The sequence below is a fragment of the Mirounga angustirostris genome, unplaced genomic scaffold (genome assembly GCF_029215605.1).
Source record: "Mirounga angustirostris isolate CCGP_5_RB_7025 unplaced genomic scaffold, mMirAng1.0.hap1 SCAF_9, whole genome shotgun sequence".
In the NCBI taxonomy this organism is placed as follows: Eukaryota; Metazoa; Chordata; class Mammalia; order Carnivora; family Phocidae; genus Mirounga; species Mirounga angustirostris.
In genome coordinates, this window is record NW_026991717.1 from 40,861,988 (window position 1) to 40,888,364 (window position 26,377).

General features: G+C 41.9%; 2 protein-coding genes across 9 annotated transcripts in view; one reads left to right on the forward strand and one right to left on the reverse strand.

Annotated features, from left to right (window-relative positions):
• SLC51B (SLC51 subunit beta) overlaps nucleotides 1-7,440 on the reverse strand; it is a 52,180-nt gene extending 44,740 nt beyond the window's left edge. For 3 of the 5 annotated variants that reach the window (XM_064570304.1, XM_064570302.1, XM_064570303.1), the window contains exon 1: nucleotides 6,827-6,949. Coding sequence is in view for 1 of the 5 variants with exons in the window: in XM_045899864.3 (XP_045755820.2) it covers nucleotides 6,827-7,316 (490 nt within the window). In the remaining 4 variants the exon portion in view is untranslated. Of the gene's footprint in view, nucleotides 1-6,826 lie in introns of all 5 variants that reach the window. The other 2 variants (XM_045899864.3, XM_064570301.1) reach the window with 2 other exon arrangements.
• SPG21 (SPG21 abhydrolase domain containing, maspardin) lies at nucleotides 7,037-26,377 on the forward strand. 4 transcript variants are annotated; one of them, XM_045899869.3, is made up of 10 exons: nucleotides 7,054-7,177; nucleotides 7,795-8,028; nucleotides 10,775-10,861; nucleotides 13,509-13,670; nucleotides 16,925-17,005; nucleotides 18,336-18,481; nucleotides 20,771-20,879; nucleotides 21,672-21,779; nucleotides 24,033-24,173; nucleotides 25,652-26,377. In XM_045899869.3, the coding sequence occupies exons 3-10, from the start codon at nucleotides 10,799-10,801 to the stop codon at nucleotides 25,766-25,768; spliced, it is 927 nt and encodes a 308-aa protein (XP_045755825.1). In that variant the 5' UTR covers nucleotides 7,054-7,177; nucleotides 7,795-8,028; nucleotides 10,775-10,798; the 3' UTR covers nucleotides 25,769-26,377. The 4 variants fall into 4 exon arrangements, with proteins under 4 accessions (XP_045755823.1, XP_064426375.1, XP_045755826.1 ...); XM_045899867.3 differs by lacking the exon at nucleotides 7,795-8,028 and having other exon boundaries at nucleotides 7,037-7,177; XM_064570305.1 differs by lacking the exons at nucleotides 7,795-8,028; nucleotides 25,652-26,377 and adding an exon at nucleotides 24,410-25,644 and having other exon boundaries at nucleotides 7,037-7,177.

Below are 26,377 nucleotides of genomic sequence, written 5' to 3' on the forward strand. Positions count from 1 at the left end.
TCATGGAAGAGCAGCAAACAGTATGTTAAACACGGGGAAAAAGAGCAGTGTTTGGGAGCAAATGGAAGAAGTGACATGTATGGAATAGGGTGGATGGAGACAAGACTGGAAGAGCAAGACAGGAGGGCCACGTCACCGAGGACTTGGAAAACCATGAGACTTTGGGTCTTTGTCTTCCATGCAATAATCAGGGAAGTGACGACCAGACTGGCATTTTGGAGAGGTAACTTTGGTAGTGGGGTGGAAGGTAAAGTGGTAAAAATTGTGGCGGGAAGATCTGGTGGGAAGTTAGGAATCTGAGGATCTGAACTATAGCTGCAGTTATGGGGAGGGGAAAAGAATTTACAAGATGTTTGCTACAGAAGTGAGAATGTGGGTTATCGTTCAGGTATTATATTCTGATGGAGAGTTTTGGCTCCACCACTGATTAGCTCTTTGGTCTCTAACAAGTCACTTAACCTCACTGAACTTTAGTTTCCTCATATGTGAAATGGGGCTAAAGATTAAAAAAAAACAAAACACTCCCCAAATAGTTTTGAGAATCAGTGACTGTGTGAAAGTGCCTTTTTGCTATTGTTTTTCAGTTAATATGCACAGGGCGCTTACTTCCCCCTTCAGGGGCTAAGGTCATGTTATGGAATTCAGAGGGAATGCAAATCAGTGCCATCTAGGAGCTTGCGTGTGCAGGAGCGATGATTGCAGGGGACCTAAGGAAATGCCCATTCAGACACCGCCACGGGGAGTGGAGAACCTCACTGAGGGCACAGCTTTTTGCTGATCCCTTCTGATCTCTTACTACCTAGTGGTGAACGGTCTCGGGTCTACCACCCCACATTCTGGGCAGAACCTGTCTTGTTTCACTTGATTACCATTGGCCTTTGCTGGGCAGAATCTTTGATGCCAGACCCCCTCTAGCCCTTGGCCAGACTGTGAGTCAAGACCCAGTCCAGTCCCCATGATTTTACCTGCACAAAAAACACTACCTAATGCCGAGTAAGGGGCTGTGGGTGAGGCTATGTGAGCTGGAAAGGGAAGCTGGATATCATGATTGGCATGGTTGGTATACTATGAAATACCTTTTATATCCATGAAATCGTGAGGCAAGAGTGCAAGACCCATCTCAGAGAGGGCAGTTTCCCATCCAGAGAGCCTCAAGCCCATCTTGGGCCTGGAGGGAAACACCAGGTTTAGTAATGCCATCTGCAGTTGGCAGCCCATTTTGAAAAGGTAAATGGTGCACATCCTCGCTAGGCCTCAGGAAACCATATTTCCAGCTTCAGGCCCCCTATGGAAACCACAATCCAGTATGATTGAGCAGTGTTTCTCAGCTAAGCCAGAGGCACCTGGAATACCTGTTTAAAATGTAGATTACAATGAACCATGAGAGACTATGGACTCTGAGAAACAAACAGGGTTTTAGAAGGGAGGGGGGAGGGGGAATTGGTTAGCCCAGTGATGGGTATTAAGGAGGGCACGTATTGCATGGAGCACTGGGTGTTATACAAAAAACAATGGATCATGGATCACCACATCAAAAACCAATGATGTATTGTATGGTGACTAACATAACATAATAAAATTAAAAAAAAAAACTTTATTACTCTAACATTATTCCTGAAAAATAAATAAATAAAATGTAGATTACATACATACATACATACATAAACTGTAGATTCCTTTTTTTTTTTTTTTAAGTAGGCTCCATCCCAGCATGGAGCCCAACACTGGGCTTGAACTCACAACCCTGAGATCATGACGTGAGCTGAGATCAAGGGTCAGATGTTTAACTGGCTGAGCCACTCAGGCGCCCCAAAATGTAGATTCCTGAGCCCAACTCCAGTTCTTAAATCAGAGTCTCTCGACATGGGACTCTGCATTTTATCACACTCAACAAGTAATTTTTATGCTAGAGCAGTAACAGCTTTAACTAGCTTAAGAGGTGCGCATGGAACTACGTGCTGACCCCTAGGTCCAGGGTCCTCCCAGGAACACAGCCTATTCTGTGCTCTGGCTGAAAGGATGGATTTGCAAAAACATTGCCTCCTTATGCAAGATGCTTCTATTTTGGTTCCTGTCATTGCAGAAAAAAATCAGACTCAAAATGGAATTCAGTTACTTATTAAAAGTTGGGTGCCCTATGACAAGTTACTTAAATTCTTTAATTATTTCTCAATTTAAGACATGGGTAATACCTACCTTGCAGAATAGAAATACACATAGAATATGCCCAAGGAACTACCTGGCACATAGTAGATACTCAGTAAGTTCTAGACATTATTGTCAGCACAGTCTAATACTGCTAAAATGCCTTCTTTGAGCCTGCAACAATATTTTCTCCTCTGGATGGCAGCAAGAGCTTGCTGAGATGCCTTTAGACCAACAGGAAGGAAAGAATTTTAGAGTAGGAAAGGTTCTATGATTTTAGTAACTCAAAATTTCATTTAAGAGATGATGAAACAGGGACTTAGCAAAAGCTAGCTAGTGACAATACTAGGATTAGAACCTCAAGACCACAGTAAATTCTGTTAAAAAAAAGAATTTTACTCGTGGTTTGGTTTGGGTGACAAAAGTTTGCCTGAGCATTAAATCGAGCTCTTGAGAATGGCTGCCGAAAGGTGTTTATTGTTTTATACTTTGTATTTAAGACAGTACAAACTTTTCACCACTTTTCTTAATATTCATCAAACAATTTCAAAGTGAAGATAGAAGATTTTGAAAGGTAGACACTTATTTCAACAATCATGGCATGAGCCCTGGCCCTGCCACTGACCCTAAGTCTAAGCTGCTTACTCACCCTCTCTAAATCCATTTCCTTATCTATGAAATGAAAATTGTACCTACTTGGCAAGGGATGTCATGAGGAATATATATATGTAATGCATCTAGCACAGTGCCTGGAACACAGTAGGTTCTCAAAAGCATTGTTATTAGCTAAACATTTACTGAGTGCTAGCCACGTTTCCAAGGACTTGACCTGAACTATCTCATTTTATCATTACAAATAACCTTGTGAGGCAGATATTGTTCTCCATCCTCATTTCCCCAGAACATTAAATAGCTACTAAGTGGTAGATATGGAGTTCACACTCCACTGGTCTGACACCAGTCTGTGGGCCTAACCACTTTCCTACCCTGCCTCTATTTGCAAATGTTTTTATCCCTGATCAGGCTTTGGTGCTCAGAGACAAAGAAGTGGGAGCCCATGCTAACTGAGTGCCTTTTAATATGCAGGCACTATGCTACACAATTTCTTTCAAAAAGATTTTCTCAGTTACTATTTAATTGTGGTTTTTATTAGCTCTAAGAATTCATAAAGTTTTCTAGAACCCTACAGAGAACAGCTGCTTTATTTTGTAGTATAATAGTACTGTTCTTGTTTTCCAGGATTCTTTATTGTAATTTTTCTTCCAGAAGATAGATTATCACATTGTTACTTACAGAAGAAACATTAATGAGATGCTAAGTTGTCAGATGATAAAAGAAGATGTGTTACCTTTGCTTAGGAACTTTTATATTAAAAAGTTAACAATGGATAAACATTAACTAAGAAGGTAAAATATTGTTTCCATAGAGAGGCATTTTTGTGTGCAGGCTGCTTTTAAAGTTTGATTGGGGGGGCGCCTCGGTGGCTCAGTTGGTTAAGTGTCTGCCTTCAGCTCAGGTCATGATCCCAGGGTCCTGGGATTAAGACCCATGTCTGGGGCCCTGCTCAGCAGGGATTCTGCTTCTCCCTTGCCCTCTGCCCCTCCCCCTTCCTGCTCAAGCTCTCTCTCAAATAAATAAATAAAAATCTTAAAAAACAGAACAAGTTCTAAAAAATAAATGACTGTATATAACTTGTTTGATAGGACCTTTGTTTGATAGGTAGTAAGCTACAGAATACACATGTCAGCATCTTTCTTGGGCAGTTCCAGAATCCCCACTCTGTGTCTGATCACTATAATCCAGTGTGGCATGTATGTGACACAGACTGGGTCTGGCAGTAAGGAAACAGCCTTCATTTTGAGTCTTGGGTCTCAGCATAATTTGATATATAACTCTGTAGTCAAATGTATCCTGGGCAGCTTTAAAGGATGGTATTCCAAGAACTGATGTTACTGTGAAAAACTAAGTGTTTCATTTCTCTTTCATTTTTTCACACATCGATGGTTTCTGGGGGTAAAATAGAGGTAATTCACTCTGGTGGGTCAGGTGGAAGAGGCATTCTAAGTGGAGGGAAGAGTATATATATAAACACTTAGAGGTTTGAGACCTCATAGGGTATTGGGTGCCCTTTGAGAGAGCCAGATCTGCTCTTGCCTGTGGACCTGGGACTTTAGCTTGTAGACAGTAGGGAGCTATTTTTGTTTGTTTGTTTAAGATTTCATCTATCCATCTGACAGAGAGAGAGAACACAAGCAGAGCAGAGGGAGAAGCAGGCTCCCCGCTGAGCAGAGAGCCCAGTGATGGGAGGCTTCATCCCAGGACTCTGGTATCATGACCTGAGCCAAAGGCAGATGCTTAACAGACTGAGCCACCGAGGCGCCCCCAGTAGGGAGCTATTAAAGAAGGAGCAGTGTTTAGAGCATGAATATAGTTGCTTCTAATTATTTTTAAATCATACAATAATATATGAATACATTCTTACATAAATTCAAATACTAAATCTAAAGCCAGAGTTCTTCACTGCCCTCCAACCTCCAGTTTCTCCTCAGAGGTAACCGCTATTCCATTTGGTGTACGTACATACACGCATAAGAGATGTATCTAGGTTTATTTTGCACGTGTATTTTTTTTTAAGATTTTATTTATTTGAGAGAGAGAGAGAGAGAGAGAGAAACAGCATGACAGGGGAGAGAGTCAGAGAGAGAAGAAGGCTCCCCGCTGAGCAGGGAGCCCGATGCGGGACTCGATCCCAGGACTCCCGGATCATGACCTGAGCCGAAGGCAGTTGCCTAACCAACTGAGCCACCCAGGCGCCCCTTGCACGTGTGTTTTAAAACAAATATTATCCTATTGAAAGATCAATTTTAAGGCTAGAGCTTGGGTTTGGGCAATTCTGAGAACCAGCTGGCCATCTGTTTACTTTCCTGGTGTTCACAGAGTATTTTGTGAACATTCCAGCTTTTAAGTGAGATTCTCACACAGGGATTGGTGCTGTGGGAACCATCTGGAAGACCCCAACCATGACAGCTGCAAACCCTCACAGCCATATCCACCATGTCTGCCTCCACCATTGCCTGCCCTGGGTCAAAAGTTTGCTCCCTGCAGTTGTGCAATTACAGGACAGCTGGAATTCACAGAGATTAAATGTTCTTTGTTCACATTAGGGAATGGATAATGCGCCCGCCATGTGTTATAGGACAACTGAAGATCCAAACATGACCACGGGGTCCTTTTCTCAGGAAAAGAAAACCTTCATTACTTTGGGTTTGATCTTTTACATTGTAATAAAAGTTCACATGGAACAAAAAAATCTACATAATGAAATCAACAGTCAAGTTACTACCAAACTAACAATATACATATTTAGGCATATCCATAGCTTAAATCTCATTAGGGCTGTTCCTAAAGCGAGGTCTGGAGGTGTGGGAAATAAGGAATCCACTGTTAGGTATACGTGTGGATAGATTTATTTATTCTCTCATTAATAATATACATTTAGTACCTACTATGAGCCAAATCATGTACTAAGACACTGGTTGATTACTCTGTTCCCTTTGCCCTAAATTAAAGTTCACAGCCCACCTGGGGAGACATAAATAATGAGTATCCATAATGGTCTTTACATACAACCAGTGATTTGGCAGTTATTCCATTCATTGAACTATTCCAAAGTTTTGAGGAAAGAGCTGCAGGTTAAAAATCTTCTGTAGAAACATGCCCCATCCACCGTACCTACAACCTGGTACTTATAATAAAAGACCACTTCCTCTGACTGATCGAACATTCTCAAAGAAGTGATGGGGTGGGGAGCAGGCAGCTAAATTGTGATTGTGCTCTTGGGGAATGTGTCTGGGATTTGCTGAAGTTCTAGACTGGGACCCAAGGTTGGTGAGCAGGAAGGCAGAGGTCATGACTAACGATGCAATTTACTCAGATTTTCCCCTGATCTTAATCCCATAAACAGTTGCCAGGGTAAGGGCATAAACCAAAGGCTTTACACAGGGTATAAGCTTTCCCTAAAACAGGTCAGGGAGAGACACTTTCAACAGGACCTTGTTGCAGGATCACAAAAGAATCACAAAAAGACTTCAAACAAGATTTACATGTTATCCAACCTTATACATTTTTTCAACAAACTGCATTTCAGCAAACTGAGTAAACTCTGCCACATTTTGCTTAAGAAGAATGTTTATAAATATATTAATATTCTCTATTCCCTTAAGGGAAAGTGATGCAGGAGCTGGAGGCTTGGTGGGAGCTGTTCTCAAAAATCCCTCAGAATGTCAGCACAAGTCTGGAAAGTGCTGCGAGGGGTGTTACAGGGGAGGACTACGGAGGGCGTGCTTGGTTGTGCCAAGAGGAAAAGAAATCTTGCCAAGCAAAGACAGTATACAAAGCGCTGTTCACCAAAGCCCCAAGGGGTCCCCCAAAGCTTTACGTGGCGGAGAGAAAACGGTCCGCACCTGCTTCCTCCAGGAGGGCGCAAACTGAAGGCAGAGGCAGGTCCCAAGGAGTCAGGCGCCCCTGACTCGCATAATCTCTCCCTCGATGCCCGATCGAACAGGTGACCTAGAGCTGACCCAGCGGCAACTCGGACCTCTTCCCTGCGCCCGCCGCCACCTCCAAGGCGGGCGCCGATTCCCAACCCGCAGGATGTACTGAGAGGGGTGCAGTCTCTCACCTTGGTCTCCATCTCGTCCTGTCGTCATGGTGACCGCCGAAGGCACGCAGCCCCGCCCCTTCCTCATAACGTGGCCCCGCCTCCTCCGAACCCGGAAGCGTGAGGCTCGCGCCCACTGCGCGTACAGTTCGGGAGGAGGGAGCGCGGCGGCCCAGGCTCGCCCGGCCGCGCGCCCCGCCCCTCGGAGGCCCGCCCTCCAGCTCGCCCCCACAGCCCGCTGCGCCTGCGGGTACTGAGAGCTCCGGCTGCCGGCGGTGACCCGGGCCCAGCGGTCTCTGCGGCCCGCGCCCCTGGCGGAGGGAAGAGCCGCCTTGGGGAGAAGGGAAAGGGACGTGGGGGAGGCCACGGCAGGTGAGGGGTGGGCGAGGCCCTGGGAAGCGGGGTGTGGGTGTGTGATGTGTACAGGCTTGCAGGTGGGTGTGTATGTAGTGTGCGCAGCTGCCTCCGGCGGTGTGACTTTGTTAGTGTGGCCCCTAGTGGGCTGGTCCATGTGACCATGCACGTGATCGTACGTCTGTGTGTGTGTGTCTGTCTGTCTGTCTGTCTGTCTGAGGTCGAGTTGGAGTTCATGGGGTGGTCGGTGTACCTGTGACCCTGCCTTTTTGAGGCTTTCACGGTGGGACTGGGAGAGGGTGGGGTCTGTGTTTGGATCATCTGGGGTGGGGGCGGGGGCGGGGGCGCTGGACCAGAGCGTACTGCTGTAATCTGGTCCTGGGGATACACTGCTGCAGCCCAGGAATATGTTCAACTTTTAAGAACTCTGAGCAGAAAGAAGCTAGTTATTTTGGAGATTGCACCTCAGCCTGAAAGTGACAAATGTCTTTGTCATTGCCAGGTGTGAGCCTTGTGAATGAGGGATGAGGAAAGTAGCAGGACTACAGTGTTTTGCTTTTCCCCTTCTGGCTTTCCTGGGGAGTTATAAATTTTGCATTTATGCTGCTGCTTTGTCTCCTCGTACAATGTTCCAGCTCCTGTTAGCAGAAAGACTCAAGAGACTAAGGAGTAACTTAATAGCTGTGTGCAAATTTCCAAGAGCTTTTATCCCAAGACAGCAGCACAGATGAGGTGTCACAGAAGAAATGTCAAGTAGGCAGCTTTTCCTCCCATGAGGTTTAGACAATAATGGAATAAGTTCCTGAAGAAAAGAGGGATAAATCTCTCCCTGAAGAGATCTGAAAAAAGGATAGCTGTCTACTGGTGTGGTGAGTTATGGAGACTTGCATTTAAAAAGCCATTATTTGCATTGCCTAGAAACTCAGGTTCTAATAGTTACTTACTGCTGGTATTAATAATCACAGATTGTCCATATGTGGATCAACTACAGATTGAGGTAAAGGATCCAAAAACCTCTGACTAGTTAAGCTCGTTATGTGACTTAAACATTTTTAAAGACGATTTCGTTGATTGTAAACTGGCAGGTTCTGTCGAAACCCTGAAGGAAAAGTGTATGTAATTCTTCGTGCACACTCACAATTGGCAATTTTATTGTCTAGCACCCTCAAGGGCCAGAGAGGACTGGGTGTCGAAAGCATTCCCTGAGGAGGGGTTTGTTTAGGCAAGATGAAGGCTGATCTCTGCAGCCCTTTTCCCACCAGCTCACGGTGAACAGGTGCTTTTGTTTTTGTGAAGAACTGAATTGTGAGAGAACAAATCAGTGTTGAGCTCATGATCCGCATTCTTTCTTATTTAATACTGACCAGTTTGGTCACAATCTCGGTTAACCTTTTTTTTTTTTTTTTTGCCCCCTACAGAATGTTCCTCTTGTGACTTGGAAAAGTATACCCTTTTAGTGAATGAAAGAGAGCTAGGAGAACAAAATTCCTTTTCATACCACTCACAGCTGCTTTCCCTTTGCAGCAGTGAGCTTTTTTTTTTTTTTTTTTTTACTTAGACATCAGTTGGTCAGATGCAACATTTGGTGTCTCTCTTACCTTTCATGTGCTGCTAGACTAGCACAAGTGTTAAAATCACTTGCCCCTACAAAAATTTAGTCACAGTTGGGTGGAATCTTTCCATCCAGTGAGATTAGTTATAAAATGTTATAAAATTGCGTTGGTTGTGGATAATACCGAGGACTGTGGTAAGGAACATCTTTCTACTTATTGCTGTGGGAAGAAGTGGATGACAGTGAATGTGTGTGCCTGTGTGTGATCTGTATGGTAGTTTGGTTTGTACATTGCAGCCGATTCCAAAACTGAATGATTTATCCCAAGTTTGGCAAATCTAGAAGATAACTGTCTGGCTTTAAGGAGCTTAACTGTTTTATAAACCTACTGAGTAGATTCAAATGGCTTAGATTTTTTTTAACATGTTAATATTTGTTAAGAGAAAATGGATATGCAGAGAATGATTTTCTTTATTCCAGTATGAATTATAACTACGTCTGTGCACACTGATTTCAGCATAAGGCTGGCTAATGATATTCTTGGTACTCTTTAGAACAACTTATGATTTTAACAAACTTTTCTAAAATTACCATCCTAGCCTTGAGAACAGACCATTATTATAATGTCAAGGTTGTAAATCAAGTTTAATAATGGATGTCTACATTTACCATCTCCTTGGGGTTTAGTTTAGTAACCCCCCAAGGTTAGAGGTAACTTAAAAGACTGTTGAGTTCCCTGTACTTCTAAGACAGCAGATGTGGGGAGCCAAAAAGGAAGAGTTTCATTGGGTTTAGAGTCCCCAACTCCTGGCCAGTCCAAAGAAGCCCTCTCCTCCCCCCCCTCCCCCCCTGCAAAATGACATTTCAGAGTCAGCCCAGGAGTTAAGTCTTATGGTCTTGAACACATCCCACACCAAATTAGGAAATCCAGACTTGCCCTGGGGGTAGAGGACAGGATGAACAGCAAGTATTTGAATCCTTCCAAACCAGTGGGTGGAAGTTCCTCATTTGGCAATAAGAATCTGCAACAGGGAGCTATAATTTCAGGTTCCTATTATGACATAACACAGATGCCTGAGCAAAGAGGGGCAGCCTTTCAATTGGAGATGCCGAGCCAGTCCAAATCTCTTAGAGGGCTGGGTCAGAAGGGACTCTAGGATTGCCTGATCCAGTCTTCTTAGGACATAGTCATCCATTTTGTCAATGGATAATGCGTGCTCTGTGCCAAGCACTGGTCTAGGCTTTGGAGATACAGTGGTGAAACAGTCATAGATGAGAAAACAAGCCCAAAGAGGGTCAGTGACTTTTCCAAGGTCACAGAGCTATAAAAGCTAGAAGTCACTAACCTCACAACAGAAGACCACATATTTTTTCTAAAGACACATGTTTTGTTGCTAGAATCAGTGCCTTCAAACCTATTCTGGTATTTTATCATAGATCTTTCAGAGGAGATTATATGACTTTGAATCACACCAAGGTGAACAGCAAATTTTCCTGTATTTTGGATTAAGAACAAATGTGAAGTTCTGAAGTTATGTTCCACTAGAGTTAGATTTATGGCATTTTGTGAAGTGATCAGGAGGCAGGCTTACATTACCCCCTTCCTCTAGTGTGGACTGTTCCCTATAATTCTGTATCTTTGTTAAAATAGATTCCTAAGATATTGTCAACACATAGGTATTCCTAAGATACTGTCAACAGAGTTTGCAATCATTGAACTAGGACAGGCAGTCTGTACCAGAAAAGACTCCCCTGCCTCTGGTCCTAGCTCTGCAATAGCCATGAGATCTCTGGAAAGTCATTTAAATTTTCTAGACTGGATTCTTCATCTGGAGGAACTAAGGGAGTTAGAGTCGTCATCTCTCAGGGCCCCTTCCTGCTCTATGACTATAGGATTTCACGAAACTGTTTTCTGTAGCTTAAGTATATACTGAGAGGTAAAATAGTCCATTTCCTTGGTTTTACCGTTTAAAGTATTGTTGGTATAGCTAGACCAGACTCTACATTTAGTTCTGATGTAAACATGAATTCTTGACATGAAACATCACATGCTTTTATTTCAGGGTTAACCTCCATTTCAGCTAATCATGGGAGAGATTAAAGTCTCTCCTGATTATAACTGGTTTAGAAGTACAGTTCCCCTTAAAAAGGTATGTATGGTTTTACTACACCTCTTATTTGCAAAATCTTGTGTTGTTTTTGTTTGTGACTGAGATGTTATGCCTTAGTAGTGTTTGAGAGTAAAGATTATTGCCAAGTATCATGACTGTGGGTTGCAGAGCATAAAGTTCACCTCTTTGTCAAGTGCAATCAATTTTTGAGACTCATTCAAGAGTAAAAGTGGGTATAACTATACTCATTATTTTATAATTGCTTTTCTGTATCCAAGCAAGCAGGAATATGTGTACTCTGTTTAGTGGAAAGCTTGCAGTAACAGCAATTACATAGTAAGTGCAGTCAGATTCTGTTATAAAGCCTTTTCCTGTTCCTCGGATTTAAGATTTACATTGGGCCACGTTATAGGTCCTCTGTTTGCAATGGTAGTCATCTTCAGGAAACCTTATTTGCCTGGGATGTCCAAAACCCTAAGCACTTGTATTGAAGTTTGACTGTTGACTCTGAGTCCCTAATTAATTGCAAATGTTTGGGGATCACACTAGACAAAAGCTAGTTAAGCCACAGAGCAAAATCTTTGCTGGTCCCTTTGCAGAAGTATGAGAGTACTATGATCTGAAAATCTTCTATGTCTCTGTTATTACCATTTTGTCAGAGTAGACATCTGTGGAAGTACCATGCAGGTTTGAATTAATAACAGAACTATTCTCCATATAGAATTTGAGATACAGTTCTCCAAGTATACACACAATATCTGCTATGTAACTGGCAGTGTTGTAGGAAGTCCCCAGATACCTTATTTAATTCTTCCAACGGATTAATAAAGTGGGTAGTAATGCCCATTTCACAAATGAGAAAACCGAGGTCCAGAGAGGTTAACATGTTAAAGGTCACACAGCCTAGTGGGATCTGGATTATAATCAAATTAATCTGGCTTCAAAACCAGAAGTACTTGACTGCTTACCAAAAGGAGCCTCCCTTCCTTCTTGTTCCCTGGGAAACACTGCCCATGCTAAAAGATAATTGGCTCCGGGGATCCCTCTACCTTGTCCCATCTCCTCAAGTAACTCATGTGAGCTCCTCTTGACGCGCTCACTTTCTCAGCAAGCTGATCACCAGACCCAAAACAACCCAAACTTATCGAAATGTTCTTAGAAGTAGTTACAGCAAGTAGTTTCATTGATGTAACTTTCTCCAGCGGTCAGGTCTGGTGCCGGAGTCATGATAAGTTTGCTTGAAATTTTGTGGTGCTAGATTTTAAATTATCAAAGAGATACTGTGTCTTCAAAATTATCAAATAGAATTTTGACATTTGCCATTCAGAGAACTCTGAGAATATTGAAGTGATAAACTTATTCCAAATGGATTATTGAAATAATTTCCTAGAAAATTTTAGAGATCTGAATATCTTATCTCATATGAATGTTATTACTACAAGATTGGGATTTACTGTGTGTACTGTCAAAAGCCATTAAGAGATTTTTACCACAATCATAGCAAAAACAAACAAACAACCCCAAAAAACAATGAAAAGCAAAGTTGTGAGTGGCAAAATACAAAGGGCAAAAACGTGAGTGTGAGATATTATCGTCATCATCCGTGACCTGGGGAAGGCCAAAAGGGAATTGTTAGGGTCCTCTGGACTTTACCTTGCCCCATTTGTCTGCTCCCAGTGATGCCCATGATCCCAGTGTGTTGCCATCTGCAGTGATACATGGGCCCACAGCACTGCCAGCTAGGAACCCTCAGAAAATAGAACCTGGAGGCCTTGAATTTTGTAATGTAAATAAATATTGATTTGCATTGGCAAAAGTTCAGGCAGTTAATGGACTTTTTCAAATCCCACCAAAAAGTCAGCCAAAGAAAACAAAAAGTAAACGATCATGCAGTGAATAATACTAATATCTAACACTCACTGAACACAAAATATCTGTCAGACTCAGCGCTGAGCACTTGACTTGTCTCAGCTCATTTAATGCTCTTTTTTTTTTCCCTGTTGGGTTAAGAACCACTAGTTCAGGAAGGTTTCTGAGGACCTTCCTGCTCCCTACTGTCTTTTCCCAAGAAAGCCAGTTTTTCCCTGTGCCCACCCCCCCCACCCCTGACTGGTTTGAAACATTCTTTCAGGACAGGGACACCTATGGCTGCCGAGTCCTTCCTCTCTAGCAGAAGTCTCCCCCTTAGAGGCGTGGTCTGGATCAGGTTCCAGAAGCATCTCCTGAGTGGTACCGTCTTTCCCTAGTTTGTCCGAGAGCCTGGAGTCTTTCCCCTCTGGACAGTGCTGGAGAATGACTCTGCAGATGGCCTCCTCCCCACACACAGCCAGACATATGGGGGAGAAATAAGATGCCATATACAGAGTTTACTGTTTAATGGTAAACAAAATAGGCTTCATAGAATCATGGATGGAAAAGAAAATTAAAACCTGATTTAAAAAAAAAAAAAAAAAAGCAGCTCTTTGGAAGAGTATGAAGCAATTCTGTGTAATATGTTAGCACTGAAGAGGGAAAAAGAGACCAAGGCAGTTTATTATACATGCTAGTCTGGTGTGATCCCCAGGGTACCCTGTAACACAACCAAGGCAGTGGCATTAAAATTGTCAGAGAAATTATAGTGTAAAGTAACAATATAAAACCAAATCCATAAGGTTTTCCATTTTTTTTCTTACAACTTTCCCTCCAGATTATCGTGGATGATGATGATAGTAAAATATGGTCGCTGTATGATGCAGGCCCCAGAAATATCAGGTGTCCTCTGATATTTCTTCCCCCTGTCAGTGGAACTGCAGATGTATTTTTCCGGCAGATTTTGGCTTTGACTGGATGGGGTTACCGGGTTATAGCTGTAAGTATTATTGATTCAGTATGACAGTTTGAGTCCACATTTCGTGGGGGTTTTTGTATGTGTGTGCTTCTGTTTCTGATTAACTATAGTAATGGCTTTTTTTTTTTTTTAATTGAAGGAAGATACTGTTTTCCTTTTTTTGAATGTGAAATGAAACCTTTTGAAGGAGGGCGGCACAGTACACGGACATACAGAGAAGCAGAGGGGACAGACCTCTGTGGAAACCTCTGTGCCCCGCTTTTATGTACATTCTATTTAAGTCTGAACAGTAGGAAGCACTGGCCTTGTTTACAGATAAGGAAATGGAGGTCCAGGCCATTTGGGGGATCGTGGCGGGTCATGGCCACGAGGTGGTGGACGGAGAACAGGCCTGAGTCTTCTGACTCCATTTCCCTTCCTAGTTCATTACTCCGATGCCTCCAGGGGAGCTGAACGTGCACTATTTACCCAGCAAAGGGGTCTGCTAACCCTCAGGTGACTGAAAGCTTGCTTTAATGTAAGTCTTCAACAGTTGAGATGAGGTTTATTAATTATAATGCCCATACCCTCAGCACTTGGTTAAGAAGTTTTTTGTTTCTAATTGTTATTTTATTACTGAGTTTGAACTACATCTAGTTTCCCGTTGATCATTCTCGAGTCTCTTCTGGGAGAACAGTGTAGGCGAGGAAGGCACTGTTTTGACTAGTTTTGTGGCATACTCCGACTGTGTAACAGTGAAGGCTGGTCTCCTAACTTCCCAGGAAGGAGAGACTCTTTGGCTTTGAGCTGGCAGTTGTTTCTGGAAGCTGGAATAGTAACACCTAAACAGGTCTCCCTGTGGGAGTATTGCTGCTACTATTTTATTTACTGTCTGAAGGAGAGAAAACTCGGACCAGATCTCTTCTCTTGGAAGGTAACTGAGAATTCTACTGGGTTTACCACCAACTAGGGCCACACAAAACAAATCCCAGTTCTTCCTCCGGACAGCCCTTTGGAGAAAACTAGCTATGATCAGCACCGCCTGCTGCCTTCCCCCAAGGTCTTTTCTTCTCTGGCAAAATTCCCCACATTCTTTCATCATTCCTCATGGTGTGTTTTGAGTCTCTGCAACATAATCCTGCCTTGTTCTGGGTTTTTATAAATTCCTCTTGATGGACAGCATTTCAGGAGAGCAAAATGGCAACCACACTCATCCCAGTCCTCTGCAGCCTAGGACACGATAGTACCTTTCCTGGTGGCCACTGTTAATCAGCCGGGCACAGGGAGACTGAGTGGCCACAGGCGTCTCTCCCACTGGAGAGGACTGTCTGAAGCTGACTATGCTTATTACTCCAAACTGGAAGGTCATGATGGCTTGGCCTTTGGGATGGAAATTCTTCTTGCCCTCAAGCTGCTTGACGTGGGATTTCCTAATTTCATTAGCTAGAGAATGAATAAAGAAAAGGCCAGGTGTGCCTGGCTGGCTCAGTCAGTGGAGCGTGTGACTCTTGATATCGGGGTTGTGGGTTGAGCCCCATGCTGGGTGTAGAGATTACTTAAAAATAAAATCTTTAAAAAAATGAAGGGCGCCTGGGTGGCTCAGATGGTTAAGCATCTGCCTTTCAGCTCAGGTTTTAGTCCCAGGATCGAGCCCCATGTCGGCCTCTCAGCTCAGCAGGGAGTCTGCTTCTCCCTCTCCCTCTGCCTCTTCCCCTACTTGTGCTCACTCTCTCTCAAATAAATAAATAATCTTAAAAAAAATTTTTTTAAATGAAATAAAGTAGAAAAGGCCAATAGTGTCTTCAAAGTTATTTTGTCCTTATGCGCCTAACTCCATGAAATTTTAAAACTTATTAGATACTTGTTAGTATCTCACAGTTAAAAGGCTTAGGCCCTTTTCTCATTTAAATTTTTATTGTGATAACTATAGATTCACATGCAGTTGTCAAAAAATAATACAGAGATGTCCCTTTTATTCTTTGCCCAGTTTCTCCCAGTGGTAACATTTTACAAAACTATAGTAGGATATCATAACCAGGGTATTCATATTAATACAATCCACTGATCTTATTCAGATTTCCAGTTTTACTTGTACTCAGTTGTATATGTATGTGTGTGTGTCTGTGTGTTAAGTGGTATACAATTTTATCACCTATCTAGGGCATAGATATCTGTAAATTAAAGGCTTCATAAAAATATCTTCTTGGGGCACCTGGGTGGCTCAGTCGCTAAGCATCTGTCTTTGGCTCAGGTCATGATCTGTGAGTCCTGGGATCAAGCCCCATATGGGTATGGGGCTCCGTGCTCCGCATTGACTGGGGAGTCTGCTTCTCCCTCTCCCTCTGCATGCTTTTCCCCCTGCTTGTGCTCTCTCTGTGTCAAATAAATATAAAAAAAATCTTAAATAAATAAATTTAAAATAAAATTGAAAAATATAGCATCTTCTTTCTTTTCTATCATCTGACTCAAATTCTCAAATTTTCTGCTAGGGAGAGGCTGTTGTTCTCCATCCTGTCAGAATAGTGGAATCTTATCCACAAATGAAATTTTTAATAGTAAAAGTAACATAATTACATCAAATCTAAAATTATGCTATTATATACATGGCAGTATCTATTCCAGCGATTTGTTAATGACAAAATGAATCTAAGTGCTTAAAACAACCAGCCTGTCAGGCAGCTTTTACTTATTATTAAAGAGAGGGGAATTCTTAGGTGACAAGCTAGAATCCCCTCAAAAGGAGTTAGTGACTTGCGTTTCTTTTTCTCCTCTTCATCAGCATTCATAGGCTACTTAGGGTCAAGCACCATACTTTTTTGGTCACAAATAAAAGTACAAGAAATCAGATAGAATGACTACTAAGTCAATTAAAAAAGAAGAACAATTTTATTGAACACTCCCTTCAAGTCATGCTGCCAAAAAGAGAGGGAATTCTCCCTAGACAGAATTTTATTTAGAGCCATAATTTATAATTAAGTTGGATTTAAGGGCAAACAGTATTTCTTTACTTGGAAGGGTTCGGCCCTATTCATCCATGAACCTCAGAGTTTCTTAGCTATTTGGAAAGGAAATAGATGTGAATTGAAATTGTTATTCACATAATATCACTAGTATGCTATTCTTTTTTTAAATTGGTCTGTTAGGTAAAATGTGAATTTTAAAGTTTAGAAGAAGGTGAGAGCTTATTTTCACATAGTTTGAATAAGGAGCAGAGCTTGAGCAAATGAGAAATGCTATTATGGGAGTCCTAAATTTTTCATATATATATTGTTATTAATTAATTGTTATTATTTCAGTTGCAGTATCCAGTTTATTGGGACCATCTCGAATTCTGTGACGGATTCAGAAAACTTTTAGACCATTTACAACTGGATAAAGTGAGTCCCCTAAAACTAATTATTTAAATGTGATTTTAAGGCAACATTTACATTGTAAAGGCTGGTGTTGTCTTTTTGTTTTTTAAAAGATAGTTTTTTGGAGATATAATTCACATACCATACAATTTACCCTTTTAAAGTGTGTGAGTATGGTTTTTAATATATTCACAGATAGGTGCAACCATCACCACAGTCAACTTTAGGACATTTTTTTTCACCGCAAAAAGAAACCCCATTTCGTTAGCAGTCACTCCTCACCCTTCCTCCCACTGGCCTTGGCAACTTACTCTGCTTTCTGCCTGTGTGAATGTACCCTTTCTGGGTATTTTATATAAATGGAATCATGCAATATTCATCTTTTCTAACTGACTAATTTAGTGTAATGTTTGCATGGATCATCTAAGTAGTAGCCTCTATCAGTACTTCGTGTTCCTCTTTATGGTCTGATACTATCCCATTGTATAGGTGTACCACATTTTATTTAGCCATTTGTCAGTTGATGCACGTTTGGATTGTTGCCATTGTTTGGCTATTAGAAATAACACTGCTCTGAACATTCATGTACAAGTTTTTGTGTGGACATATGTTTTTGGTTCTCTTGCGTATGTACCTAGGAGTAGAATTACCAAATCATAGTTTTCTTAAACATAAATTATGGGACACTTGGGTGGCTCAGTTGGTTAAGCATCTGCCTTCGGCTCAGGTCATGATCCCGGGGTCCTGGGATCAAGCCCCATATCGGCTGCCTGTTCAGCGGGGATCCTGCTTCTCCCTCTCCCTCTGCCTGCCGTTCCCCCTGCTTGTGCGCGCTCGCTCTCTGACAAATAAATAAATAAAATCTTAAAAAAAATTCTTCAAAAAAAAAATTAAGTGGTTTCATTTTCTAGTGCAATCTGTAGATAATATTTTTTTTATTAAAGATTTTATTTATTTGACAGAGCGAGAGAGAGGGAACACAAGCAGGGAAAGTGGGAGACGGAAAGGCAGACTCCCCGCCGAGCAGGGATCCCAGTGTGGGGCTTGATCCCAGGACCCTGAGATTATGACCTGAGCCAAAGGCAGACGCTTAACGACTGAGCCACCTAGGCACCCTGATAATATTTTTTTTTAACTTGTATTTGTATACACAAATTGTTTTCTTGACAGGATGTATATAAATTGTATTTAATTACAATATTTCCTATATGTTGAACTGCTGTAGATACTTCATCTAATGACTAGTGATGACATTATATTCTGTGGTTGGTGATAACTAAAACAACTTTTTGGGGGGGTATTTATGTTCAGGATTGATTATTTTAGTATCCTTCTTATATGTGTTTGCAATTAGGTTCATCTTTTTGGGGCTTCTTTGGGAGGCTTTTTGGCTCAGAAATTTGCTGAGTATACACACAAATCTCCCAGAGTCCATTCCCTCATCCTCTGCAATTCCTTCAGTGACACCTCTATCTTCAACCAAACTTGGACTGCAAACAGGTAAGAATGTAAACATTTGGTCAAAATTATGATTTTTGCTTTGTGGAATTTTTAAAATGTTGACTTTTGGGGTTTTTTTTGTTGTTGCGCTAAGGAGCAGGGGGTAGGGGTTATATCTGCTTCTATCTTCTGAAACTACCCTGGCTTTTAAAATTAGAAACAATCAGGGGCGCCTGGGTGGCTCAGTTGGTTAAGCGGCTGCCTTCGGCTCAGGTTATGATCCCAGATTCCTGGGATGGAGCCCCACATCGGGCTCCCTGCTCTGCAGGGAGCCTGCTTCTCCCTCTGCCTCTCTCTCTCTCTCTCTGTCTCTCATGAATAAATAAATAAAATCTTTAAAAAAAAAAAAAAGAACATTTAGTCTGTCAGCAGACGTTTTGCACATCATGACACGTTAACAGTAGTCAGCTTCCAGAATGATGGAAATGGTGGAACGCTCTGTGGGGCAGCCAGTGGGGTGCTTGTTTCCTTTGAGCCATCCTCTCATTGAAGATACCATTTTAAGTAGTTCGATCAGTATCTAATAGTACCTTAAAGCTGACTTAATGTGGTTTCTTTCATTGCTAGCGAGGCTAGGCCCTACCCTAAAATATAGGGTAAACATGAGTAAACATACCTGTATGATCAAGCTGATTTTCACAGAATGCTATAGGTAAACATTGTTGCCATGGTTTTCACATCTCTTTAAAATTGTAGGGGCACTTGGCTGGCTCATTTGATAAACCGTGCGACTCTTTATTTCTGGGTCATGAGTTTGAGCCCCACATTGGGCGTATAGCTTACTTAAAAAAAAAAAAATTGTACTCTGTTCTTTTTAAACGCTTCTCCTGATGTTCCCTCAGTAGTTTGCTGAGCAATTGTGCAACAATACATTAGCTACAAATAGTTCATGTCCAGACAAGGCACTAAAGCTCATTGATTATTTTTGATGATTTTAATGTTGTTTTAATTGTCAGAAGCCAAGACTGCTCCTACTTTGTGCTCCTCCTGCATGTGAGCTGCATTTTCCCAGTTATCTGAGTGCTTGCTACATGCCACACATTGAGGCTGCAGGGGCAGGCAAAGCCAGCAGGGTCTGCCTGTTGGCTACAGAGGGTACCTCAGCGGCATCACCTTGAGAAGACAGGGAAGCTGTAGGGGGCGGGATGGAGAAAAGTAATGAAAGGTGACCAGCTGTCCTTGTGAGGGAAGCTCAACTTCCAACAAACATCCCGTGGAGAACACGCATCAGAAGGTAGTCTGCTCCTTTTATAAGTCATTTTCAGCATAGGTTTAGAGAAAGTAGTTTTTACCCTACATAATGGCTCTCAACATTTGTAATTAATGGAATAAATACCAACTAAAAATCACATATAGAAATTCATAGATTGAATTGCTTTGAATTAGCCCAGTTGAATCTACTAGTAGCAAACTTTGGGAGGTACGATAACTCTTTCATTTTGCTGTTTTGAAATATCAGTCATTCAAAGGTGATATAAACCTGAAGGTTGACAACATCTTAAGTTTTCAGTTTTCTTTCTTTCTTTCTTTTTTTAAGATTTATTTACTTATTTTAGAGGGCAGGGAGGGGGAGAGGGAGAAGGAGAATCTCCAGCAGACTCCCTGCTGAGCACAGAGCCCAAGGCGGGGGCTGGATCCCACAACCCTGAGATTGTGACCTGAGCCAAAATCAAGAGCTGGCCACTTAACTGACTGAGCCACACAGGTGCCCCAAGTTTTCAGTTTTCTAAAGGAAATAGTTTAGCCATTGGAAATAAGGCCAGTTGGGGTGCTTGGGTGGCTCAGTCGTTAAGCGTCTGCCTTCGGCTCAGATCGTGATCCCACGGTCCTGGGATCGAGCCCCAAATCAGGCTCCCTGCTTGGCGGGAAGCCTGCTTCTCCCTCTCCCACTCCCCCTGCTTGTGTTCCCTCTCTCGCTGTGTCTCTGTCAAATAAATAAATAAATAAAATTAAAAAAAAAAAAAAGGAAATAAGGCCAGTTAGTTAAAAAAAAAAAAAATCTTAGAATTATCAAAATGTCTACCTTGGTAAAGATATTTGAAATACTGCTTTATAATTATTCTAAATTCTCAAATAAAACACTAATCATATTAAACCATAACTCTTTGGGAGCAGGGGAAAATATATATAAAAACAAGATGCTTCAAGAACAGCTTTTTGAAAGAAGAGACTAGGTCTTTTTATCTTTAGATCCTAAGTACCAGCTAATACAAAGCTTCAGTATCAAATGAATATTCGCTATTTTTGTGTAGTCTTACAGATTTAAACGATCAGGTCTTTGTTTTACAGCTTTTGGCTGATGCCATCATTTATGCTCAAAAAAATTGTTCTCGGAAACTTTTCATCTGGCCCAGTGGACCCTATGATGGCTGATGCTATTGATTTTATGGTGGACAGGGTAAGGATCATGGCATTGGAATGGGGACACCTTGTACTAGGAATTTTCATGTCTCCTTGGTTCCTGATGATATATCTGTCTCATTGAGTATGTATTAGAGATGTTTGTTAAGATGTTTCCATATTTACTTTAATATGCCCAACAGATGTTACTGCTGGTAAGTAATTCATCAGAATCACTTAGGGGGAACTTTTAAAAATACAGATTCCAGGAACACCTGGCTGGCTCAGCTGGTAGAACGTATGACTCTTAATCTCGGGGTCATGAGTTCAAGCCCCACGTTGGGAGCAGAGCCTACATTAAAAAAAAAAAATACGGATTCCAAGCCCTCACCAGCTCATTGAACTGGAATCCCTGGGCATTGGGTATGGGTATTCGTATTTTTACGCTACAGACTTCCCCCTCCTTCTCCCCGAGGGGAGTCTGAAGTAGCAGGTCTGCAGACTTACATTTAGGGGCAATGGGACTAGATGATTTTTTCGAGGTCTCTTTCAGCTCCAGAATCTCTTAAAATGTTGATCTGTCGCTGTGGGGCTTTGGGAAGTGGCTTGCTGCCCACAGGCACCTGGTTGAAGAGGCAGCTCAGGGTGAGGGCTGTTGAATGCCCCAGAAAAGAACAATGCCACCAGCTGGGAGGCCCAGTGCTAGGCTCTCAGATACATTGTATTTCCTCACTGGTGATCTGGCCCACCACACATGCCACTTTTATAAGTGCAGATATTATCTGTGGATTTAATATAAATGTGAGGCACAAAATGAACTCGTGAACTTTGCCTTTGTTTTTTCCTGCAGCTGGAAAGTTTGGGTCAGAGTGAACTGGCTTCAAGACTTACCCTGAACTGTCAAAATTCTTACGTGGAACCTCATAAGATTCGGGACATCCCTGTGACCATTATGGATGTAAGCTTCCTTTTAAGTAAAATAGATGCTTTACCTTTTTAAATGTATATTTCAAGAGCTTCCTCATAATTATAAAATTTTTCAGTGCGCCTCTTCAAATGCTGCCTTGGATTTTTTTTTTTTTTTTTTTACAGCCGCTCCCCCCTCCACCCAGCTTTTTCAGTTCTAAAACAATCAGTTTATTGCTTGTCCCATATTTTCCCTGGTAGGAATAACACCATTGAAATCAGAATAAACATAAACAGGGCGCCTGGGTGGCTCAGTTGGTTAAGCGGCTGCCTTCGGCTCAGGTCATGATCCTGGAGTCCCGGGATCGAGTCCCGCATCGGGCTCCCTGCTCGGCAGGGAGTCTGCTTCTCCCTCTGACCCTCCCGCCTCTCATGCTCTCTGTCTCTCATTCTCTCTCTCGCAAATAAATGAATAAAATCTTAAAAAAAAAAAACAGAATAAACATAAACAAACATGGTAGTCCTCATCCATTTTGATGTATTTTGCTATTGTCATCACCAGAGATTGCACTTTAGCTATTACACATCTGTGCAGCAAAGAAAAGTTGCCTCACGGGGGGCAGAGAATCAAGAATTCCATAAAGTCTAATTAGCACAGAAGCTTGCTGCTTATATTTTTGAGTTGTGGTAAAATACACATAACAAAATTTACCATTTTAACCATATCTCAGTGTACAGCTCAGTGGCATGAAGTACATTTACAGTGTTGTGAAACTGTCACCACCATCCATTTCCAGAACTTTCCATCATCCCAGCCTGAAACTCTGTACCCATTAAACCCTAGCTCACCAGTCCCTCCTCCTCCCAGACCCTGGTGACCAACATTATACTTTCTGTCTCCATGTATTTGACTATTCTATGCACCTCATGTCAGTGGAATCCCATAATATTTGTACGTCTGTGTCTGGCTTATTTCACTTAGCAGAATGTCTTCAAAGTTTATTCATGTTGTAGCATGTATTAAAGGCTGACTGATATTCTGTTATAGTGCATACCACATTTTATTTATCCAGTAATCTGTTGATGGGCATTTGGGTTATTCCACCTTTTGGCTATTATGAATCATTCTGCTCTGAGTATTGGTGTACAGATACCTGTTTGAGTATCCACTTTCACTTCTTTTGGGTCCATACCTAGAAGGGAAATTGCCGAGCCATATGGTGATTCTGTGTTTGACTTTTTGCAGAACCAGATAGCATCTTCCACAGCAGCTGTACCATTTTACGTTCCCACCAGCAGTGCCCGAGGGTTCCAGTCATTCCGTATCCTCCCCAACACTTGTTATTTCCTGTTTGTTGACAATGGCCATTCTAACGGATGCACAGTGGTATTTCATTGTGGTTTTGGCTTATTTTTTTAAATCATATAACTATTTTGCCTCATAAATGGATGTATTGCTAAAATCAACATATTTTTAAGAATTGATTTTTGTCAGGAAATTATCCATTACAAGCACGTAAATAATAACTTCTCATCCTCCACTGTAATCTCTCTACATTTCGACATTTACCATGACACAGAACGAGCTTTTCAGTGCTCCTGGTAAAATATTTGGTCCTCACAGTGCATTTGCACTGCTTGCCCATCTTTCAAAGCTGAGCGCACCACTTGGGTACATGGTCACTGAAAACTGTGTATAAGCTTTAGCACGTTGGAGATGCTTTTTGTGTGTGTGTGTGTGTGCTTCGTTTTAAAAATTACTTTTTGTAAACTTGTTTGTATGTGTGCAAACATAAGTTTATGTGGGCATTAAAAGATGTCTAGAATTATATACTCCAAACTGCTAACAGTGGCTCCCGCAGGGAAGGATCTGGACTTTTTCTTACACTCTTGAAAAGTTTTTTTTGGATTTTTTTTTTCACTGAGCATATACCACTTACGTAACTGTTTTTAAGTAATAATAAAATGTAAAAAAATAAATAAAAGTTCTTTTGGGATTTCAGTGATTTTTTTTTAATTAATTGGCATTCATTATTAATATTCTTTTAATTTAGTTAGCTATGTTTGAGGAGAAAAAATTCATGATAGACTTTGTCCCCTAGTGAATGCAAGAGACATTTGACAACAAAATCCGTAGCTTATGTTGGAGTTAGAAGTCACCAGGATGAGCAGGAGATGGCCCAGGCCGGCCAGGGGCTCAGCGGTGTCTCTTCACAAGCAAGAAATGCTTTGGGAGGCCCTTTCCACAATGTGCAAAGAACAGATTAAAATACCGGTAGGCTTCAGCTTTGTGTTTTTTTTAAAGGTATTTGACCAGAGTGCACTTTCAACTGAAGCTAAAGAAGAAATGTACAAACTGTATCCTAATGCCCGGAGGGCTCACCTTAAAACAGGAGGCAATTTCCCATACCTGTGCAGAAGTGCAGAGGTGAATCTTTATGTACAGGTAAGTCCCAGCTTGGAAGCCAGAGCACTTTGAACCCGAAGTGTACGGTTTGAAACATAAAGCTGCTTTTTTTTTTTTTTTTTGGTGGTGGAATAAGAGACCTACAGAATTCTCTGTAGGAATGAGGCCTTCACTTGAAAAAGATGGTTTACGTTAATAATTTATAGCAGAATTCAAGTGGGTATATTAGAGACAGTCAAGTGACTCTGTGCCTACCATCTCTTTTCTAAGAACAGCAGGCCCGCACCTGAACGTACTGAAGTAGCCACGTCCTGTGATGTGACCTTGCCTCCTGGATACAGTGAATTCAATCAGAGCAGGACACCTTCATGAAGCAACTTCCTGATCCATTTTTAATGCATTAAAAAACACATGCAGGGGCAGGCACCTGGCTGGCTCGGTCAGAAGAGCATGCAACTCCCAATCTTGGGGTTGTGAGTTCGAGCCCATGTCGGGTATAGAGATTACTTAAATAAATAAAACTTTAAAAAAAAAAAAAAAAAAGCACACACACACGCAAAAACTAACAAAAACTGCCACTTCATCCTCTACCCAAATGGATATTAAAATAGCAGTGAGAGGGCACCTGGGTGGCTCAGTCGTTAAGCGTCTGCCTTCGGCTCGGGTCATGATCCCAGAGTCCTGGGATCGAGCCCCGCATCGGGCTCCCTGCTCGGCAGGAAGCCTGCTTCTCCCTCTCCCACTCTCCCTGCTTATGTTCCCTCTCTCGCTGTGTCTCTCTCTATCAAATAAATAAAATCTTTAAAAAAATAAAATTAGGGCGCCTGGGTGGCTCAGTTGGTTAAGCGACTGCCTTCGGCTCAGGTCATGATCCTGGAGTCCCGGCATCGAGTCCCGCATCGGGCTCCCTGCTCGGCGGGGAGTCTGCTTCTCCCTCTGACCCTCCTCCCTCTCATGCTCTCTGTCTCTCATTCTCTCTCTCTCAAATAAATAAATAAAATCTTTAAAAAAAAATAAAATTAAATTAAATTAAATTAAAAAAAATAAAATAGCAGTGAGAAATTATTGCTTTGGCAGTTTGGCAAGAAGTATCAAGAGCTTCAAAACCCAGTCACGTCCTTTGGTCCTGCCATCCATTTGTGGCAGTGATCCTAAGGAGAGGACCCTAAATTCAAAAAAACTTGATGCAGGGAGACAGTCATCATGGTCTCACTCAGAACCGCAGAGGATGGGAAGGACCTGAGTCGCAGCAGCAAAGCAGGAGGGTAAACACCTACTCACAGAGCAGCATGCCTCCCTTTAAGATGTTCATGAAGAGTTTGTACGAACTTGGAGAGACCTGTCACACAGTAAATAGGGAGCAAAGATCCCAAATTGTGGTTTTTCAAAATACTTCTTTGGCTTTCCTGTGTTTTCCAGTTTTTCTCTAATCAGTCTGTGTTACTCTGTAATTTTAGAAGTATAAAACATTTATATGCTGTCGTGGCATTTAAAATAACGACTCTGTGTTTCTGCAGATCCATTTGCTACAATTCCATGGAACCAAATACGCGGCCATTGACCCATCGATGGTCAGCGCTGAGGAACTGGAGGTGCAGAAAGGCAGCCTCAGCATCAGTCAGGAGGAGCAGTAGCTGAGGCGTTGCCTGTTGATAACGAGCAGGCCAGAGAGTTCTTGTCCAGTCAGCAGCGTGAGCGCCCGCCCGGCGGCCCCTCTGCTCCGTTGTCGGGTTCACCGGTTATCACTGTGTTTGGAAGTAGGACTGATTGTCATCTCTGTGACAGGCGGCAGCTCTTCTGAACCAGTGTAACTGTTCCCCCTTCGGTTTTTTTTTAGCTTTCGAATTTGAGGAAGTACTTTTGAAGACTCCCATTTTAAGAATTGTGAAAATTTTGCTACCAAAAGTCTTCTCACCACTGTGTTCTTAAGAGAATGTTGATTTCTGAGGTTTGGGATTTTGTGGGGTTTTTTTTTTTTTTTCCTTTTCTTTCCTCCTTTCTTTCTTGTTACGTTATTTGCTGTAAATGCTGCACGTCCAGATTGTGTATCAGAAGGACATTGGTTATGTTGATGCTTTCTTGGTTGTAACTGTTACCAAGTGCCAAGGCTGTCTGTCACCCCACCGTTTGCTCTCCTGCAAAATCAACTACTTCTAATTTCTGGGTAAGCAGATCATTTTCAGTTTTATCTGTTGTCTTTCTAGCCATTACAGTCATTTGGAATAAAAACTCAATTTCAGTGA

Coding starts and splice junctions, on each gene's coding strand:
- SPG21 (XM_045899867.3), top strand. CDS start 10,799: ATGGGAGAGATTAAAGTCTCTCCTGATTATAACTGGTTTAGAAGTACA. Junction 10,862..13,508: donor GTACAGTTCCCCTTAAAAAG/GTATGTATGGTT, acceptor CTTTCCCTCCAG/ATTATCGTGGATGATGATGA. Junction 21,780..24,032: donor TCCCTGTGACCATTATGGAT/GTAAGCTTCCTT, acceptor TTTTTTTTAAAG/GTATTTGACCAGAGTGCACT.